Source organism: Sturnira hondurensis, unplaced genomic scaffold, assembly GCF_014824575.4.
Source record: "Sturnira hondurensis isolate 20B ecotype Veracruz unplaced genomic scaffold, ASM1482457v3 Scaffold0021143, whole genome shotgun sequence".
NCBI classification, from domain to species: domain Eukaryota; kingdom Metazoa; phylum Chordata; class Mammalia; order Chiroptera; family Phyllostomidae; genus Sturnira; species Sturnira hondurensis.
This window is the reverse complement of record NW_028093774.1, coordinates 20,409,065-20,430,839: the sequence shown is the minus strand read 5'-3', so window position 1 is coordinate 20,430,839 and position 21,775 is coordinate 20,409,065. Positions and strand designations below refer to the sequence as shown.

General features: G+C 40.7%; 2 protein-coding genes and 1 long non-coding RNA gene across 4 annotated transcripts in view; 1 reads left to right on the top strand and 2 right to left on the bottom strand.

Annotated features, from left to right (window-relative positions):
* NEK9 (NIMA related kinase 9) overlaps positions 1-6,529 on the bottom strand; it is a 34,468-nt gene extending 27,939 nt beyond the window's left edge. Inside the window, exons 1-4 of one of the 2 annotated variants that reach the window (XM_037031801.1) lie at positions 6,222-6,529; positions 3,368-3,545; positions 1,015-1,070; positions 438-508 (exon numbers count right to left, since the gene is read on the bottom strand). In XM_037031801.1, the coding sequence (XP_036887696.1) occupies positions 438-508; positions 1,015-1,070; positions 3,368-3,545; positions 6,222-6,440 (524 nt within the window). In that variant the 5' untranslated portion in view covers positions 6,441-6,529. Of the gene's footprint in view, positions 1-437; positions 509-1,014; positions 1,071-3,367; positions 3,546-6,221 lie in introns of those variants that run through there. The other variant, XM_037031802.1, reaches the window with a different exon arrangement.
* Positions 6,530-6,611: 82 nt separating this feature from the next.
* Positions 6,612-10,579, top strand: LOC118976981 (uncharacterized). Its single transcript, XR_005064396.1, has 2 exons — positions 6,612-6,696; positions 6,797-10,579. It is a non-coding gene; the product is annotated as an uncharacterized LOC118976981 (long non-coding RNA).
* Positions 10,580-12,327: 1,748 nt separating this feature from the next.
* TMED10 (transmembrane p24 trafficking protein 10) overlaps positions 12,328-21,775 on the bottom strand; it is a 39,348-nt gene continuing 29,900 nt past the window's right edge. The window contains exons 4-5 of the mRNA XM_037031803.1: positions 14,445-14,571; positions 12,328-14,002 (exon numbers count right to left, since the gene is read on the bottom strand). Of these exons, the coding sequence (XP_036887698.1) occupies positions 13,881-14,002; positions 14,445-14,571 (249 nt within the window). The 3' untranslated portion in view covers positions 12,328-13,880. The remainder of the gene's footprint in view (positions 14,003-14,444; positions 14,572-21,775) is intronic.

The following is a 21,775-nucleotide window of genomic DNA, read 5'->3' as shown; positions in this document are numbered from 1 at the left end:
TCTCCTACCCAAAGATGTAGAATTGTACAATTAATTACACAAAATAAACACGCTTTATTCAAATTAAAAGAATTACGGAATTTTTTAAAAACCGCCAATTACTATTGCTCAGAGAAAGTATTTATTGTGAAGTCCAACCAATCTAACACTAATTCTCATAGTGGCTTCTAGGCTTTACTGATGAATTAATGAAATAAACTCTAGAGTATCTCTTAAAGAAATGACTGAGCAATACTTAGCTACTTATCACAAAAATGGTTTAACTTCAGGAAGAAAAGATAACACCCTTTGTTACTCAATCTTTCCTTTCTAAAATATATCAATATAAAAGCCTTGACTGCTTAATCAAGGACATAATAGTGCCGATGGGAGGAGGCCCCCGAGGTGGGGGTTGGGTTGGCAGGGAAGAATCAATCCCATATTCTTACACTCATTACCTATGAAGGATCCCAGCTTTATGGATACAGCTCACTGCTGAAACAATCTGAAACAGGTACCACACCACCATCTGCAGAGAAAAAATAAATTATATCTGGACAACAAACAAAAATTTGATTTAAATACTCTCTCTCTAACAAATAAAACACAGGAAGCTGCAACCAGAGGTTATGATTCAACATGACTTGACATCTCTTGCTTGTAGGTTGAACAGGCAAAGAAAAGTGATAGGGTAAAAAAAAAAGCAGGTCGTTATAAAATATAGTATGGTGAAGCAGGCTTGTGGAAAGAAATCCAGGAAGAATGCAAAGGTATAGAAAACTGGGCGTACCAGTATGCAGTAACAGAACCAGGAAAGAAAGCCCATAGAGAATCATGATGTGGAGGTAAACTGTTTAGGAAGCAGCTATAGACAGCTTCCTTGTTAGAAGTTTCCTTTCTCATGAATATCAACCAGAGCCTGGAGGGAGTCTGAACAAAAGGAAAAAAAATACTCTTCATTGTTGGAAGAGTTAATACAGAACCAGAAAGCAACACATTACAACTCTAGCTTCCTACCATAGAAATACGAATTACCTCTTCCTCAAACAACTTGTCCTTCTGACGAAGGATTTTGTCATACAGGTTCCCTCCTGCAATTAAACAAGAGACAGGTTTGAATTGCTTAATAGAGATCATAGCTGGGCTCCTGTATCTACCAGGGTTTTAACAAGTAACACAGGGAAAAGAAGGGATTCAGCTTCCTCTCCAAAGGGAAGGCCTTCTTCCCTCATGGCTGTTCACTGGTTTCAGAATCCTTCCCATCTCTCAAGGACTGTATCAAAAATATTCTTCAAAGATCCCGCTCTCTAATGGAAGAGGTTCAATACAAAAACAGGAAGTGAGACACTGTTGAAAAGATGAAAGACCATTCCTGTAGTATTCCTATTAGTGAAACTACCTTGAATGTTTTCAAAATCAGGTGATTTTCTTTCCTAGAACTCCTTTTAAAAGGATCTGCAACATTTCTGTAACCATTCTCTCTGTGGGACTACTGGAACTTTTGGGTTGCACCTGTGATAAAGTGTTTTGTATATGTGGGTGTACATCAGCTTCTTTTTCTTTCCACCCGAAGAAGTTTCCCAAAGTTTAAGGAACATGCAAGGCCAGTGATTCCCAACCAGCTGGGGCACACTGGTGTGCTGCAAGAGTTTTTAAAACATGCAATACCTGACTATTCAGTCAGGGGCACTGACCTCTTTTCCCTTAGACTGTCAAATAAAAAGAAAAATGAGAACAGCTACCACAATAGCTGTCTGATGTAAAGGAATCAAAATTATACCTATTTCTTTTATTGGATTGGACAAAAATGTATTTTTTTGGTGCACTGAAGAATTTTAGTAATTACCCATATTTTGTCTTGTATATATATGCGCACTTTTTTGCCCCAATTTGAGGGAAAAATAAGAATGTGCATTATACATGGGTAGTACTAATTCCTTATAAATATAAATGTTAATTCTCTTATGCTTATGAGTTAAAGGTGTAACTCTAGAAAGCAATAACAATATCCATATGCAAAATAATACCCTGGAATTTATCATCGGTTTTGTTTCTAAATATAAGTAAATAAAAAATTGAATAAAAAACCTGAAAGATTTTTTTCCCTGAAAGTCTGGCCAAAAACGTGAATACACATTATATATGGCAAAACACGGTAGTCTGTGTGTGCCCTGAGATGAAAAAGGTTGAAAACCACTGCCCTAGACTATTTCTAATCATTATTCCCTTTACTAATTCATTCCTACAGAATAAGTTTGAATTTGCTTCTCCCTTTCCTTTATCAAGTAATACAGGCTACAAATGATCATGGGTCAATTTACTTCCTACCTGCAACTATAACTTATAATTTAGCCCTGGCTAGGTTTCACAGCTTTTCCCCCCTGTAATTTAGTAACTTGAAGTGTCAATAAATACACCGTTTGTTCTACATCCTCCTAACCACAAAGGCAGTTAACTACTTGAGGCTTCTGCTACTTCAGAAATCTCTAGACTTATACATTTAGGGTTCATGAGCACCAGGTACAATCACAAGGCACAGGAGTCTAGACAAGAAAAGTCAGAATCTAGGAACTTTCGCTTAGAGATTTAAGTGAAGAATGTGCTGGGACCGCTTTAGCATGCAGCTCAAGAAAGGAATTTGGACGTTTTCTTATGCAGTAAGGAGGAGAGTAGCTAGTCAAACATTTGCTATGTACTAAGCATGATGCTAGGGACTTTATAATCATTTAATCAATAACCCTAGGAGGTAAGTTATCAAAAAACTCATACTCAAATAAGGAAGCTGAGTCACAGAAAAGCTTAGTTTCTTGTACAAGATTACAGAGCTAAAAAGTCATGAAGCTTGGCATGTGGGTTCAGACTCTATTTTCTTAACGACTAGACCATATCGCTATCCTACAAGCAAAATGGTCCAAAGAAATCAGAGACCAGATAAATAAGGCCATGTTTTACTATGTCATATTTTTCATTCAGTTAGATCTTTGGACCACTTTTTAATAGGGCAGCTTTCACTGAAGTCAATATAAATCATTATCACCTATACGATTTCATTAAATATTTTATCAAGATACACTATGTGTTCTCCAATGCCTAACTCACATCTTTTCATGAGAAAAACCTTGAAAAATGAATGTAAAATCCAACTGAACAAGTAATTTGAAGATGGAACTATAATCACAAGGCAGAATTTGAGTATGTGAAGGAATATCCCTCCCTTTATTTTGTGTTACCACTTCAAAACCCTCTAGGGCCTGAACTAATCCTCTAAAGTCAAGAAATTCAATTAAAGTTTTTATTACTGTGGATGCCCTTTCTTTTTCTCCCCTTCAAGGTGAATGTGAGCACAAGACTTTCTTGCTGGAGGAGGTCCCACAGAATTCTACCTTACCATTACAATACTCCAGCTCGATCAGCAAGGTAGTATCGTCCATGAAGTGATTGTAGTAGGCAATAATGTTGTCATGCTGCAGCAGTGCCAGAATAACAATCTCATTTAAGGCATCCCGGCGTTCCTTCTCGGACAGTCGGGTCAAATCGACTTCCTTCCACACAACCAATGAGTCATCCTACAACACAGCAACAGAGGTACAGGGCTTTCCTCTTGCTTGGCAGTGCATGAATCCACACACGGATCGGTATACCTAGAAAGAAAATTTCCTAGATGGCTTGAGATTGACTGCTTTTATTTTTTCCTTTAAACAAAACATGAACAGTCCAGGGCCATTCCACCCTGAACACGCCCAATCTGCTCCAAACAAAACCTGAACAGACTTTAAAGGTCTGGCATACAACTGAGCATTGTAACTTACTGCAGAACATTAAGATGCTGTTACATTGCTGCTACACTTAATTTGCATGTCAATTCCAGGTAAAAATATGGGATGGAAGTATCTACTACTACTATCTATCTATCTACTACTCAAAGACTCTGATGAGGGACTTTATGACACAGTGTTAGTCACAATGAGAACTGTAGTGGGACTAGAATATCGGACAAATTGAGAACTGGAGAGCAGTTACCTTACGGGTGACCATAGTTTCTTGCAAAATGAAAATCTTAAACTTGCCTTTAACTTTTATAAATTTAGGTTTTTCTAGTGATTTTGTTTAGCCTTTCTGAGTGAGTCATCTCTAAGGGCTCTGAGTTCACTTAACTCATGCTGCCCATTTTGCAAGTCTATCTGCTCTCAATTTTATGTATCACATTTTTCTCTGTTCAAGAAAACTAACCTGCAAATCCCCAAATCCACTCCCTTTTATATCTCTGATTCTTCCCTGATGGTGCTCCCCAGCCCAGGAACATCCCTGTCTAACGCCCCCTCCTTTAGAATGGCTCTGCTAGGCCTTAAAACTTTGGGGGGAAGGTCCTGATGAGCTTTCCGCTGTACTTTTATTCAATGCAACCATACCCTTAATTTTCAGAGTCCATGCACTGAAATGAAATTTTCTTTTATATACACATACAACTTAAATGTTATTTGTTTACTAATTTGTCTTCCCATTGAAATATAGCTTCTTGAAATATAAACCTTTGTAAATTCACAGCTCTAATAAATATTTGGTGACATGGATAATATTACACACTTTTGGGGAAGTGTGATCAAATTTAACTTAAAACCATCTCAGCAATGAAGTTCAACATGATAAGGAAAAGGCATGCACAAGGAGGTGTAAACTGTGTTCTAGTGAAAGATTTACCTCTAAGTGAACAAGTCACTTAAATGTACTGTTTCAGTGTCTTTAATTATAAAATAGGAACACTAACGCTCATCTCTTTCTCGTATTTTGAGTACAAGAGAACAACACTTAACAGTAACTCCAACATCCTACATTAACGTGTCATTAGGGATAAAAAAAGGAAGCTTAGGCCCTGGCTCAGCTGGTTCCGGTGTCCCCCAGATACACCTAGGTTGTGGGTTTGATTCCCCAGTCAGGGTACATATTAAGGATCAACCAATGAGTGCATAAGTGGAACAACAAATCAATGTTTCTCTCTCTAAAATCCCTTTTAAAAAGTTACATTATAAAAAGTGAACAAAGACACTCTCTTGTAACCACTTTTCTTCTCCATCTTTCAGCCTTAAAACTTTGCCAGCTTAGAACACACAATCCCAAACGGATCGCTGTAGAATGAATCACTGTCATAACCCCAACAAGATCTGGTGAAATGCTTAACTATTCTAAAGCTTACGTTTTAAAACTCATCGACATCAGTTTACAGTTAGCTGGAAGTCGAATCATCGAATCATCGCTAAAGTCTTAGATCAGTACAGGCTGTGAACTTAGGGGTCAGGGGTCCATAAATCTCTTCGAATAATTTGCATATATGCAAATATAGATGGGGCGATTATGTTTACATTAGATTCTCAAAGGAGTCCTTGTGAATTTTGGACCCTCCAAAATTCAGAATTAATGGCTTAGGCCCTGGGCAGTGTGGTTTGGCTGGCTGGAGCACGGATGCCTAAATGGAAAGATTACAGGCTGTTTCCCAGGTGGGGGCACATGCCTAGGTTGTGGGTTCAGTCCCTGGTCGGAGTGCGTGCGGGAGGTGTTCTATCCTCAATGTTTCTCTCCTTTTCTTCTCTCTAAAATCAATAAGCATGTCCTCGGATTTTTTTTTTTAATTGCAGGTAACGGCTTAGTATATACCAAAAATGTATTCCCCAGGCATAAACGCGCCTAAATACTGATGAGGAAACCAACATACGGTGACCTCCCCATTATCTTCCAGAAAAAACTCCGAGTGTTCACGTCTAAACTTAAAGATAACAGCAAAAAAATCGGAGCTGCCACCGACCTGGGGATTTTGAAGTTTTCCGATGCTCCCCACCCTGACCTTGGAAAGCTAGGCAGTAGGAGAGGAAGTTAAGTGTTGATAACACGTCACGTTCGTATACCACAATAATTTACACTTTACAAAGCACTTTAGCTTTATTCTCAAAGTAACCTTTAAAATAAAGATTACCCTAAAGGCAGTAATAACTAACCCCATTTTATAAATGGGGAAACTAAGGCTAAGAGAAAGTTCAATGACTTGCTCCGTTCCCCGGGTTAATTTTAAAAACGGCCAGTTAGTAAAACCAATTAGCTAACGAATTTCTAGTGCAGGTGACTTGGAGGAGCGGTGGCCAGGACCCTGAGACATATGCTCCGCGGGCACCCAAGTGAGGACACCAGACAAGACGCGGGGAAAGCGGGGCCGCGAAAGAGGGGCGGGGGCGGCGGGCGCCAGGGGCCACTACCTCGGTGCGGCGGTACAGCGTGGCCTCCCCGAAGGCGCCGCGGCCCAGGACGCGGATGGGGATGTAGTGCAGCTCCTCCTGCTCCGGCGCGCCGCCACCGGCTCGCGGCCCGGGACTGGCGCTGGGTCCCGGGCCCGAGTCCCCGCCACCCCCGGACTCGCTCCCAAAGTCCGAGTTGATGGAATCGCAGTGTCGCTCATACTCGCCCAGCACCGACATGGCGGCGGCCGCGAGACCGGCCTGCGAGTCAGCAGTGGCGCTTGCGGCGCTGCACTCGCGTCGCTTCAGAAGCCAGCCCGCGCTTCCGCCAGCCCCGCAACTGCGAGAGGTTCCTTGCTGGCCAACTTCCCCCTGAACCGGAAGCAGATGCGGGTGCTTCCGGCCGGTGGGGTTTCCTCCGCCTTAGCGGTGGGGTTTTCCCTGGCCCACTGCTTATAGTCCCCGGGTCTCAGCTTGCTTTTCTCCAGCCTGGCGGGTAAGGTATCGCGGGGGCGTAGTGGGCGCGTGGTAGGGACCGCGTGGGGCCGAAGGGTTCCGGTAGGAGCGATGGAATCACTTTACTGATCCCTGGCCAGGTCCCAAGACAGCTTCGAAGTCTGGAGTTTGTCCAGTCTCATTTTGGCGCCAGGCCTACCTACCTCGGGCAGTGACTGGGGAAGCAGTCCCTTCCAGCGTTGCACAGCGCTCTTTGTTTAGAGAGACATTGTAGTAAGCGGAAATATTTGCCTCCTGTCTTCTCAAGATTTGCCTCCTGTCTTCTCAGTAATGTGCCCAGTTATTTCTCCCATGACCTCCTACGTTCCTACCGCTTATACCCAACTCCAAAAAAGTCTTAAGCCAATTCTGACACTCTTCTCTTTTTTTCATATTTCGCATTCTTGTGGCTTTCCAAATCTTTGACCGCGTGATACCACGCAACATTCTTTGACAGGTAGGTGCCACTGTATTTGGGGGTGGAGAATCTGCAATAAGATTCTCCCTGACCTTAAGCCACTAAGAATTGCAGTGAAAAAAACCTGTTCCATCAGTTATGTGACCTTGGGCAACTTCACATCTCCAAGCTTGTTTTTCAACCTGTAAAGTTGGGAATATATCCACATTAGAGAGATAACAACTAATATTTGTAGAGTATTGTGTTCCTAGCACCATTCTAAGTGTTTTCAGATGTCATCTCACTTAATCCTATTCCATTCTACGGAAGGAACTGAGATAAGAGTGGTTAAGTAATTTACTCAGTGTTACATAGCTTGTAAGGGGAGCTGGGAGTTAATAGGACAAAATCCCCTTTTTCAGGCCCTCTTTGCAGGAGTTAACTGGACCCCATAAAGCATGACCCTAATTGTTTTAGGACTGGAGAGTTACTGGAAGTGCCTTGGAGGTGCAGAGGGTATGAAACAGGACCTAACAGAGCACCACATGGGACTCTGCTCGGAAAGGTTGCAGCCTAACTGAAACATCCTGCTCTACAACCACCACATTGCCCAATTAAAGCCCAAAGCCCTAACCCCTCAGGGCTGGTGCATTTCTGCACATCTAGTGCTTTCCCTCTCTTGGGAAACTGAAAAAAAAACCAAAACAAAAATCTTTACCTTCTGCACTTTCTTCTCTTTGTGAATTCTTTCACAGCCCACATCAGTGACCATCCTCACAGGAGTCAGGGCCAGCAATCAGGCTCCAGATCTCTTTCGTAGAGCAGTATGTGTTGGGGCTAAGAAAAGGGCATGTGGCTGGAGGCCAGAGTGCCATGTGGAGTAACAGAAGGGGACAGGGCCTCGAATATAGTGTTATAGAGTTTGGCTTCTCCTGTGGGCAATGGATAATTATTGGAGATTTGTAAGCAGGGATTATATGATTAGCATGTCTGTTAAGTCCCTATTTGCTGGTTAAGTCCCTGTGTACACCTTTCCCCATCAGCATAATAGAGTCTTCTTTTGCCCAAGTGCCCAGCTCATACAATAAACAATGTGGTCACCTTACATAAGAACAAAGTTATATTTTAAAAAGAACTCTGATGACAATATGGAAGACATAGACTGGAGGCAGGGAGACCAGGCAAGAAGCAACTTGTGTTCCAAGAAAAGAGGCAGCACTGAAGTGCTATTGGAGAGAAGGTCCAAATTGAAGAAATCCACCCAAAGAAAGTTTAAACTTTGCAATCAGTTGGGATACGGTTGGTCAGGTAAATGTGAGAATCCAGGACACATTTCCAGGTTTTTAACTAGGTGCACAGTGATAGCAAATTAGAGGAAGACAATTGGTAGAGTGGGGTGAGGGGTGTGAGGGCTAATGCTTTCACATTCATCTGACCTTACAGTCCATCAACACTCCTTTTCAAGTACCCTATACTCTGCATAACAGCAGGTCTGAATAGTAGAGTAAAAGGTCTGTCTCCTTTGACCTAGATCCAATATTTCTATTAGTATACCAACCTTCATAATGGTGGTCTGCTTACACAGTGCTTGCACAATAGTGAACTATACCTTTTCCACATCCAATCCGGTCTAAAATAGCACTGATCACATCTGCTGGATCACATCACTCTTTATTTCCTTCACAATGCTTATCTATAAAATATTGATGTCATGTATTATGTTTCCTTTATTGGCTGTTTCCATTCTTGAGAATGTAAGCTCCACAAGAGGATTTTGGGCTCTCATTCACAGCTGTGTATCATCAGTGCCTCGAAAAGTGCTTGATCTTAACAGACTTCAAAATGATTTGTTGAGTATTGTGTCGCTATTATCTTGTATGTATATAACATTTTCTCAATCTAAATGCAAGTCTGATAAGCCATTAAATTTTATTTGGTTGGTTTCATTCCAGAAAGCTATATTGTATAGATATTTTTGAATTTTCAGTTTATTCATTCAACACACACTGAGTACCAACTTGTGCCCGATGCTGGGTTACAAGAGGAAAACAAACATGGTTCCTACTCTCATGGAGCTCACAGTCCATGTGACAGACAGGGAATGAAGCAATTGTGGGGGTAGTTGTGTATGTTATAGTGCTATTATAAAGGAAGAACAGACTTCTGGAAAGGCATTTAGGGAGGGCATCTTTCCAAGACAAACGGGGTTAGTGAGGGCTTCCTGGAGGAATATCCAAAATGTTAAATCAGTAATGGCTAAACAAAGTAGGATCATTCTGGATAGAGGCCATTCCATTACCTCCTCCTATTAATTAGAAAGTACTTTGAGGACAGGTATTGCTTATTTATTGGGTCTCCTCCAGAGTTGAACTCAACACATGAAACAGAATGGATATTCAATAAATGTTTTCTTGAGTTAAAAGGTGGAAAAAACAATTACTTAAAATTACAAGTGTTGACTTTCATTCTGAGATATTGAATAGGTTTCCATCAAAACTTAAAGATCCATTTTTCTGGCACTTCTGTAATGAGGAACTAGTTTCTATAACCTGGTTAGCCTAATATTTTGAATTGTTCTATTTATAATACATTGATATAAGCTTAAGACAAATGTTCCATCTTGAGGATATAGAACAGAAATGCTCATACTCAGTTCTTCTTTATAATGGATATAAATAAAAGTATCTGACCTTTGAATATTTCTAAGTCCAGAAATACTCAACATTCCAAAGGTGTAACTGATTTTAAAATGCCTTTGGTAAAAAAACAAAAAACCCCCAGGCATTTCCAAATTGTATTTTAACAAGTGGTTAGGATGTTACATAGCAAGATACCACTTATGAATGAGATCCCCAGGGCCTATAGAGATACAGATTAAAGTATGAAGCAAAATCTGTACCTTCAGGGTCTGAAACGGTAGCTACCAGGTACATGTAGCTATTGAACAGATAAAGTATGGCTAGTCTGAAAGATAAGCTGTAGCTACAAAATGCATAGTGGATTTCAAAGACTATATGAAAAAAATATTTTTATATTGACTACATGTTGTAATGCTATTTTGGATATATTAAGCTAAATGTATTATTAAAATTCTACTTTTTTAATGGAATATACAAATTTAAAACTATACGCAGGGCTCATGTTATGGGAACATCACTGGAGCAGACTGAGTAATCTGGAAAATTTACCACCATTTAACAAGTATGATACTGTAGAGATCTTGCTGCATCTATCAGTATTTTCTCTAAAACCTCAGTAAGAAATAGGACTTTTCTGATGTTAAAACATTCACACTCAAATATCGGGAACCACTACTTTGTGTAGATACACTGGCAAACTGCCTGTTTTTCTGGGGACGGGAGGTGGAGGGCAAAGCACTTCAGGCAGCTCTTGGAAAGCAGCTTTATGAAAAATGTGCAACTGCAAATGGAAGGAAAGAGAACGGCCTTTAGTTGCTGGGGTGGGTTTTTTCATAGATGTGATGGGGGGGGGGAAGCAAGTCCTGAGGGGATCTGCCCTGGGAGGGGTATTTGGAAAAAGGAGGGCAAGGAGAAGACCCTCTGTAGGAATAATCCCACTGCCTGTTTGCAAGAGAAGCTCTTGCTGGCTTACAGAATCCTCATTTATTTTTTCTGAAGATGCATCATTTGAATGTACATTTATAATTTATTTATATATAAAATACAATAAACTTGCTAGCTCACATAAACCTTATCTATCTGGAGTAAGTTATGGACAATCATACTTTTTCTTTATTTCATCAAGTACAATTTTCTGTGTGTTAAAACTGAGGAATATGAAGGAATTACCGTCAATCCAAAGAGGTACTCAAGAAGCACAAAAACACACTTAAAATCGTTTCTGCTAGCCTTTATTTGAGAAAAATTTTCACAAAAATCCCCGTCCAACACAAGTGAATCTGTATAAATCTCACATGCCTCTTTCCATTAAACAGCAGAAAAATGGCTTGTGATGAGTTTATGACAATGGTGTAACACGGCTTTCTTACACTGCATCACTCTCGTACGCATCATATAGATCGTGTTGAGTAGGCTCAGAAACAAGACGAAACCAGGCAACACTCTCACTTTTAAAGCTGATTTGCTCTTGCACTAGCCTTTCATTCAAAGGCAAACTTACTCTTTAGATAACATCAAGGTGTAATATCAATGAACTTTAAACCAATAGCACAAATGTCTGAGTTGGTAGTTTTGGCATGAATAGAAAGAAAGGACATGAAAGAATTTTAGTTTCATAAAGTCACATTTGGGAACAAAATCATCAGCAAAATAAAATATTCTCCTCTTCTATTTCCTTCATGGACATTTTGTCAGAACACAGTATCATAACCGAGTATTTTCATTGCTTCTAAAAGGGAGAAAGGCACCAGTCAAAAATATGTATTTTATTAGGCTAATGGTACAAAATTTCATCTTTAAGGGTCTAAGGATTGATTTTAACCCACAAATTTGGTCATTCTCTTCCCTACTTTGGTGTATCCTGTCATTCAGTATATGTAACAACACAAGACCTTCCTGACACCCGCTGCCTTTACTGCAAAGGATTCAGCAGCCAGGTTCTCAGCAGCACCTATCAATTCTTAACAGCAGGTGGCAGTGTTGCACAGATTAATGAACCACTTTTATGCCACACCAGAGAAATTCATACAGGGAGTCAAAAGAGAGGAAAGGGCTTTGGGGTTCACAATAGCTGGAACATTAACAGAACAGCCTGAGATTTTGATGACCTAACTCACTCCCTCTTCTGCCTTTGTACTTCATCCAAGTCACCTCCCTTGTTAATTCCAGTGTGCCGCTTAACTGCAAGCTGTGTGGCCTTAAGTCCTGTAATTCTTGCCACTGCAATTACACAAGCCCCATGACAGCCAGGAGGGTTGTTAAAACAGAGATTACGGAAAGACAAATTCCTACCTCCTTTCCTGGGAGAAGTGGGGAAAGTTTCAAGTGGTAGTATTTTTTATAACTGTTTACAGTAAACATGGTCATTTTTATCCATGTTCTTATTTGTTGGTATTGTCCTTCGGGCACCTCATATTCTTGGAGCGATTCTTGCCTTTGCCTTCATAACATGTATTCCCATGTACTTAGTCATGATGATTCTCCCAGTTTTATGTATGTGTGTTTTTTATACCTCATGTGTCTCAGGGGGGCACAGAAGGATAAGAAGTCAGTGACTGGCCATGTAAGAAGACCTGGCTAATTGTACTGATTTGTTCCCTTGGTAGATGTTATGTTAAAAATTCAAGCAACCACATATCTGCTAAAGGACTTGTATCTAGGATACATACAGAGCTCTCAAAATTCGTCAGTATAAAGAATGATCAGAAAATGAGCAAAGGACATGAACAGGTATTTCATGGAAGATGCACAGATGGCAAACAGGCTCGTGAGAAGATGTTCAACACCATCAGCCATCAGGAAAAGGCAAATAAAAGCCATAATGAGGTCTCATTACACACATCTATCAGAATGACTAAAATAAAAAGTAGTAACAGCAAATACCAAAGAGGACAGAGACACCTGATTGGTCATACATTGCTGGTGGGGACATAAATAAAATGGCACACTCACTCTGAAAAGAGTAGGGTGGTTTCTTAAAAAAAATAAACGGCTGACCACACAGCCTGGCAACTGCCCTCTTCAGCATTTGTCCCAGAGAAATGGAAATTTATGTTCACATAAAAACCTGTACATGAATATTCACAGGTTTATTCCTAATGGCCCAAACCTGAAAACGACCCTTATGTTCTTCAATGGGTGAATGATCAACTGAACTGGTACACCCTTACCATGAAATACCACTGAGCAATAACAGTGAAAAAACTTATTGATACCATGCCACGACCTGGATGTACTTCAAGGGAATTATGCTGAGTGGAAAAGTTAATCAAAAGGTCACATACTGTATGATATCCTTTATATGACGTTCTACCAATGACAAAATCAGAGACGGAAAACAGATCAGTGGTTGCCAGGGGTGGGGGTTTGGGGATAAGGAAGGGTAGTGGCGGTGGCTGTAAAGGGTAGCCCGAGGGATCCGTGTGATGGAGCTGGGCTGCATTTTTGCAGTGGTGGTCACATGAATCTACACATGTAACAGAACTAACTGCAGAGAACTAAACACATAAATACACGAAAAAATTCAAGCAGTTGTGCACAACTATTTTAATTCTCTAAAATAAAATTTTCTTTAAGAGTAATCTATAGTTCAAAGCTCATCTCTTTGTGTCACATAGAAATCACCCTTTTAAGAGACAGAATTATGAAAGAATATCACCAGAAGCTACCTAAACATTTCAGCTAAGGGTTACAAAAAGAGTGTTTTTCACACAGATCTGAAAAAGGACAATTATAATGAAACAAGTTCCACATGGTCGTTCGAATTTTGGTAAAGGAATTAGGGTGGAAGCCCAAGCTAGTGAGCAAGTGGGAGAAGAAAATAAAACATGGTTCAACCAGATCACATGAGGAAACCCAGTACGAATGCTGGCTTTGGCATTATCTAGGTAACCCCTATTTTTTGTCATAGGTGACTCTAATAACAGTCCAATTATTGCAAAACCAGTCCAAACACTATCAAGTTAAAAAGAAGTCTCTCGATGACTTGTTGGGTGTTGGAGTAACCTGTGTCCTCCCACACCCAGCAAGGTCAGTTCTGGCAAGACAGTCCCAGCATGCCTTGGTGGTGCTGCTGGCAGCATGCCTTCGGCCAGGCATGTCCCAGGGATGTTCTGCTGGCTGAGAGACGAGGTGGGAGGAGAGCAGGCCTTACTCAATCAACTTCTTGGCCTTGAAGAATCGACGAAGGTAGAAGACCTGCCAAGTGGCTAGTCCAATAAGGCAGAACATTGAAAAGATGCTGAAGTACAGAACCCGAGTGTTTGTTGACTCTACAAAAAACAAAACAAAAGCATAAATGTAACGAAGTGAGGCTCAGTAGGCTAAACAATGGCCAGTGGCCAGGGAGGAAAGGCAATTAACTTCACTCTGTCCATAGGCCTAACAATAGAATTTCAAATAGCTTCTTAGATTTTCATTATTCTATATAAAATGTTAAAAACTACAACGATTAGTACTACCAATTTGATACACAATAAGCTGAGAGTATGGTCAATTGCATATCACAAAGAAATTTCTACTCCCTTGAAAAATCTAACAAAGCTTGTTTACCTGTAGCAGCAACAGTGAAAAAAGCAATTATCTTTCCCGACACCCTGCCCCCACCCCTGCCACCCTTGGCAAAACTGAGAAAAGGGACACCAGAATTTAGAGTTTGGGATCTGACTCCTTAATGGTTCACTTATTGAGAAATAAGAGCTGCCCCCGCCTCACCATTAGTGTCACGCATCTCCTCCTCTCGCTTCTTCATGTAGGCAAAATCATTAACGATAGACTCTGAAAGGTCTTCTAGGCGTCGTAGCTCCACCTCTAAAGGTTTGAGCTTCTCAACTTTTGCAATCTGGAAAAGAGAATCATGAACCCACTCCCTGAAATAATTGCTCTGGTCAAGGACACAAGGCAATGAGTTGTTTCAAAAGTTTCACCATACTTAAGCCTTGGCTGGTGTAGCTCTGTGGATTGAGCACAGGCCTGCCAACCAAAGAGTTGCCAGTTTGATTCCCAGTCAGGGCACATGCTTGGGTTGCAGGCCAGGTCCCCAGAATGGAGTGCAACCACACATTAATGTTTCTCTCCCTCTCTTTTTCCTTACCTTCTCCTCTCTCTAAAAATAAATAAATAAAAACAAAAAAAAATTTCACCAAACTTAAAATCTCTTCTGTCATCATTCTAACATATTATAAATTTAGGGCTTCTTCCCTACCCTACAAATGTTTGCATGTTTCCATCTCAGGCTTTTTTACATTTTATTCTGGTTAAAACCTTAGAAGTACTATAACATGATACGCTATGAAGATACACTATCTTCCCAAGATTTCTGACTTTAATAAAGAACTTCATCCTTCCCCTCATGTCTTAGAAATATAGTGTTATTAGCATAGGAAATGTGAGAGTCAAAATATTAGTTAAATGTGGTTTTAGAAGAAAAGCCACCAAATTCTCAATAGTGAGGGCACAGGAATGACAGCGTAGGTATGACTACGAAGGGGGTCCAACTCATCCTCACTGGGGCCTCATCAGCCTGAGGTTACCTTCAAAGCACCGAATGTAATTTTAGGACTGTGTAAATGTAACTACTCCTTAACAGTTAAGCAAGAGCTCAGAGCTGCTACCAGGTAGAAACAAGGTCCCAGGCCAGATAGAACAAGGCAGAGGGCCAGGTTCGGCACTAGGGCCTTGTGTTTGCCACCTGTGAACTACACCATTAAGATAATTAAACAACAAAATCTGAGAACTGTGTTTTGCTCACTTAAATGCCACAACAGCCTTAGGTTTATAGTTCCAGAGTCCAGATGAATCCCAGGACTGCTAAAAAAAAAAAAAAAGTGCACTACATTTTGGTTTTAGATTGACATGTGAGAAATTAACTGTCTTCCTTTCTCAACCCAGACATCTATGAAACCTCCAAGATATAACAAGAGCAAGGATTTCTTTATTCTAATTGTTTTTCTTACCTACCTTAGATTGTCATTTGCTTTATTTTTATTTATTTATTTTTAGAGAGAAGGGAAGTGAAGGGGAGAGGGAGAGGAACATCAACATGTGAGTTGCCTCTCGCGTACCCCTCACTGGGGATCTTGCCTGCCACCCAGGATGTGCCCTGACTGGGAATCAAACTGCAACCCTTTGGTTCGCAGGCCCACACTCAATCCACTGAGCTACCCAAGCCAGAGCATCATGTGCTTTAAAGTGAGGTTATACCCCCACCAGAACTTTCCAGACCCTAAACCTCATACCAGGTGCTTTCAACCTTTCTATATACAAAAAAACTTCAAAAACTCTTTTCCTACATCTGCTTCTTTACTCCTTGGTTCACCGTATGTTACCTACAGGGTCCAGCATGAATAATGCCTCCCCCTGCTTTTCATTACAAAAGTTTACTGCAAAGTCATAAGCATGTAATTCTGTAACATAATGAAGTCACACTCACACCATATGACATTTTAGGTGAAATGTTCAAATTGCTGTGCACCTCATGCAAGACATCATGTGCCCGACCAACCACGCTGGAGCAGGGGTTACTTCTGCTGGCCCCTTTTATGCCTCTACTTTTCCTCCTCTCCTGTCCATTCGCTTTCCTGTACAATTCTTTTTCTCTGTAAAATGTTAACATTTTAATTAACTTCACTCTGTCCCTAGGCAGTTAATAGCAGTTAACATGTAATGAATGAGAAGAGTTTAAGAGTGTTTTAATGCTCCCTTTGCTTATCTGTAATCTTCACTGAACCTGTGAACAAGACAAAACTTATTTAAAATAAAAGTAGAAAGTGCTATTAAGTTTAGGCTATAAAAATTGAGTCAATATGTAAAGTACTTAAAATGTAGTGATACACCTAAGTTTTCTTTTACTGTACATACATTTATCTATTATCTGTACAATGCTCTGCTTGAGTTCATGGTGTGACTGACAGCTGCAGAAGAGAATTAGGCTAACCATGTGTGGCATTTAACCAACACATTGAGCTAATTCTAGCTGAAACCCCAAAGGCCAGGTTTTGCCATTAAGCTAGAATACATGTGTGTTGATTGATTTCACACAGAGCAAAAGATACTAATACAAGAGATACATGATAAGCTGAACATTAATCTGTTTAACGTTTTCCCTCCTGGTCTATACTTCCCTCTCCAAAGCTTTCTAAATGAGACAGTATGAAAGCAGTGGCATGATAACTTCTTAGAGATAAATGATTTAAGGTTCCCTAAACAGAAACTTGCAAAAGGAACTGGAAATGAAACTATGGCTGCACCTCTGCCAGTGAAAATAATATTACTCTGAAAAAACTGTAAAAATTACTCTGAAGACTATTTCTTATAACCCCCTCCCCGACTTTTTAAAAAATTCTTAAATGACAGTAGCCCAAAGGCCAAAAACCTGAAAATGGATGATGGAGTTAAGATAAATTTGGTACTGAAGTTGTTTTTGTAGTTTAGAGCCTAAAAAAATTCTGTTCCCAATGCTGCTCCTTCCTGGTGTTTCATTTCTTTCCTTCTTTTTTTTTTTAAAGATTTTATTTATTTATCTTTAGAGGGGAAGGGAAGGAGGGAAGGAGAGAAATATCAATGTATGGTTGCCTCTCATGCGTCCCCTGCTGGGAACTGGCCTGCAACCCAGGCATGTGCCCTGACTGGGAATCAAACCACGATTGTGTGGTTCGTGGGCCCGAGCTCAGTCCACTGAGCTACACCAGCCAGGGCTCATTTCTTTCTGTTTAAAGATTTTAACTATTAATGTTCAGAGAGATAGGAGAGGACAGGAGGGAGAGAAAGAGCCAGAGAAACATGGTTGTGCAAGAGAAACATCAGTTGGTTGCCTCTTGCACACCCCCAACAGGGAACATGGCCTGCAACCCAGGCATGTGTCCTGACTGGGAATCGAACCAGCGACCTATTGGCTCGCAGGCCAGAGCTCAATCCCCGAGTCACACCAGCCAGGGCTCTTTCCTTTTTTAGTTGTATAGGCAACATATAAATATGTTCCTCTGCTACAGAATTTAAACTATTAAGAAGCAAAGGTAACAAAAACAAAAAGTCTACCTTCATAGTTCCTCCATTCTTATATCCACACATCCCTTCTCTGAGGTAACCATGGTTATGAACTTGGTGTATATCTTTCTAGACCTTGTTACAAGATACACACTATTTATGCTTTTGTATGAATATAAATGTACAGAGAAAAATACTAAAAACTACTTGTAAATGGTATTATAAGGTATACACTGTTCTATGGCTTGAGTTTTTTTATTTAGTAAGATCTTTCCCAAAACTTAAGTGCTCGCAGATTCACCTCCTTCCTAACTGCTGCACAGCAGTACACACTGCATATAGGCCACTGTCTACTTAATCATGCAATTCCCCAACCCGTTTTCTAGTATAGGTCCTACTGACAACTATTCATAACCAAACAGCCCAATTCTTGTCATCCAAGTTGATTTTATTACCCCAATGAAATTCCTACTCAATCCTGTCCTTAACTGGGTAAATTATTTTCAGACTTCTATGAGTGGGATGACAGTCTGCTTTTCCAAAAAACATCTCTGCCTAGTAGCTATTTTTATTCTTCATATTAATTTAAGATATAGGAAACTTAAAGGATCACCAAGAAACTAAAACAGTATTTAAAACCAACTCTCCATTTCATCATCTAACACATGGATACTTAATGGTAAAAAGCAAGAATAATGAATATATTTCTATGCTTAATCTAAATCTAGAAATCAAAACAAACATAAAGAGGGTGTTTTTTTTTGTTTCATTTTGTTTTGAACTTTAAGATCCTAACAACCTTGTTTGTGTGTTTACTGTGTGCAAGGCCCCAGGAGAAATGATGCCGTCTGCTCCTAGAAGCTCACGGTTTGGGAAAGGCTCACACAAAAAGCTCTAACCACAGTATAAGGCGTCACATACTAACTTCTACAACAAAGGTGCACATTAGCAGTGAAGTGAAAAGAAGGCATGAGATTGATTACAACTGAAAGGATAAAGAAAAGCTTAACGGGAAGTGGCAAGTTGGGACTCACAAGCTGGGTAGGATTTTGAAAGAGATGAAAGAGAAACATCTAAGGCCACAGGGAACCTGCGGATCAAAACACAGAGGGAGGAGAGTGCAGGCTGTGTGTAGGGGACCGAAAGTATCTACTTGTAAGCAGTCTGATGTGCATGCATGTTTATGTACATGCATGCACTCGTGTGCCAACACATACATGTGCAGGGGGTGGCACATAATAGCTACTATAAAGCTCAAAAGTTAGGCTGCAGCTAAATTGAGCAAGAGGATGAAGAAGGCAGTATAATGAATTAGACCTATTAGTATATACCCAGAATGTGACATATGTATTTTATAATTTGTAATCTCACTTAGTCCTCATACCCTATGTAAGGTGAATATTATCGTCCATACATTTTTCAGATAAAAAATCTGACTGGTGTGCTCTTCTAAACATCTGATGAAGGCAGGCCATTATTCTTCCAGTCTGTCTTCCCTCTTCCACAGCTGGAAGGATAATGTGTGTTTTGCCAATAGCTTGATAAAAGCAAAGCCTATTTGTCCGTGTGGACCATACGTTTTCCACTGGGGGGCAGCATTAGTACAAGGGACTTAATTTTACAAATGAGAAAACAAAATATGCACTCCTTTGAAGGGAAGACCAACAGACTCATGGTCTTTTGACTCCCCACCCAGGGTCACCAAAACATTCATTCAGCATCAAAACTGCAAAGCTCCACTGTAAAATGCAAGCAAAACCAAAAACCTGACTTGCAAAAGCACACACTTAGGGTATCCAAACCCTACCTCTTTCAAACCTTAAAACCATGAAGCTTCCTTTAGCCACTCCTGTCCACACCGAGTCCCTCTTCCCTAAAGCCCTACAGAACTTAAACCAGCTACATAATTAAGACTCCCTCATACATGGTCATATTTACAATGTTTTCCATTTTACCCTTTTCCCATTCTCATCTGGCCCTGAACTCAAAGAAATTTTAAGAATGTATACTTTGTATAGTACCACACACCTGATCCATGGCAAACACTTGTAAATGACCGGTTCTGGCCATTCCACACATACTTCAAAGGAGCCAACTTTCTCACAGCCAAGTGCTACTGGTTCCCTGACGCATGCACTTCCTGCTCACCAAGAGCATTCTACATGTGCTTCACTGGGCATTCATTTTCAGAGGCCCACTGCCTGGGAGGAAGTTGGAAGTTCTCTCTACCGTGACCTCCATCACTGTCATCAGGAGTGAGAGGTAGTTTAGAAAAGCTAAGTTAAAAGCCTTTCCCTGCATATCTACACCTGTAAAAACAACTGTAGAACTACTACTCTTACATCATACCCAAATCTGGTACTCCTCTCGGGATGATGTGAATCTAAAGAGCACAGACTTACATGTAATTGTACCAATGAGAGGTGTCAGCTCTGACGAAGTGCTCCTTAAACACATGTGCAACCAGCCTCTAGACAATCATCCATTTTTTTCCTTGGTGGAGCACTGAGACTCAAGAGAGAAGCTTCCTGTGGTAAGCCAAACGCAGTCAAGTTACTCTGTTATTGTACCTCCATGCCCTCTACCACAGCCCCTGAAAATCTGAGAAGCACACCATAAATGTGGGGACCATCTAGCCTAACACAGTGAAGACAAGACAGAACTACAGCCAAGGACAGGCACGTGGGCTATGTGGGCTATGTGGGCTATGTGAGTCACAGGCCTCTTCACAGAAGCTGAAAAGGTCACTGTGCCAAAGTCAGTCCAGCTAATACCGCCAATCTTAGTGCTCATAGAAATTTAGTAAGATCCATTTACTCTATCACAGCCACTTGGCAATTTCCAGAAAGGGCAGGAAAAGCACTAAAAGGCTAAAATCCACTGAACTGACCAACTATGTGTCAGGTGCCTTAATGCTATTTCATTTAACTTAGGTCAACAAAGGAATTTTGGATCAAGTACACAGCACCAGAGTCTCTCCTTCCTTGAGGGCATCCAGGGAAACAGACACTTCAGAAAGTCTTTAGATGTTGTCTCCAGCTGCTGCTCCAATGGGGGGGACGGTGTTTTTGGTGTGTCTGTTGGTAGCAAGTGACTGACTAAAAGAACTACTGGACAGAACAGGATTTTAGTTGCGGTAGAAATGCTGACATAGCAAGAAGGGTCATACAAGCCCCCACAAAAGGAATTTACTTACAAAAATTATGTATTCTTACACATTTAAACTTCAGTCACCTTCAAAGTACTCTCCTTCTGATGTAATACACTCATCAAAACTTTTTTTTCCACTGCTCAAAACAGTTTTTAAACTCGTCCGTCGATTTCGGTGCCTTTAGTGCTTCTGCAGGTTTTTGTTTGTTTGACCTCTTCTAAATCAGCAAACTGTTTTCCTCTGAGGACTTTTTACATCCGGAAAACCAAAAAAAAGTTGTTTGGGACAAGATTAGGTGACTAGAGAGGGTGGGGCATGGGCGTCATGCCGATTTTGGTCAGAAACTGTTCCACACTAGCATGGTGTAGGCAGGTGCACTTGTAAATCACACATCATGAAACTGGCAAACATTTTTAAAATCTTCAAAAAAATTTCACTGAAACTGAACACAGCCTCTCACAACGCCAGCTAGTCCACTGATACAAGATGGATTCCTAAAACACTCACCTAATGGGGGAAGCCTATATGTACTACAAGGTGCCTGCCCTCCAGAAGATAATTCCAATTTTTTTAAAAAAGATTTTATTTTATTTTCTAGACAGGAAGGGAGGAAGAAAGGGAGAATCATCAATGTGTGCGGTTGCCTCTCACGTGCCCTGAATAAGGGAACCTGGACCACAATCCAGGCATGTGTCCCGACTGGGAATCGAACCATTGGTTTGCAGGCAGGCACTCAATCCACTGAGCCATACCAGCCAGGGCAGACAATTCCAGTTTTTTTTTTTTTTTTTTGGGGGGGGGGGTACCCCTCTCATACACAGCCCAAGAGTCAGAGAATAGGTCACAGGTAGCTCCTCTGTGGGATAGTAATTGTCTTCATTCCCACAACTGCACGATTAGATAGTACCCG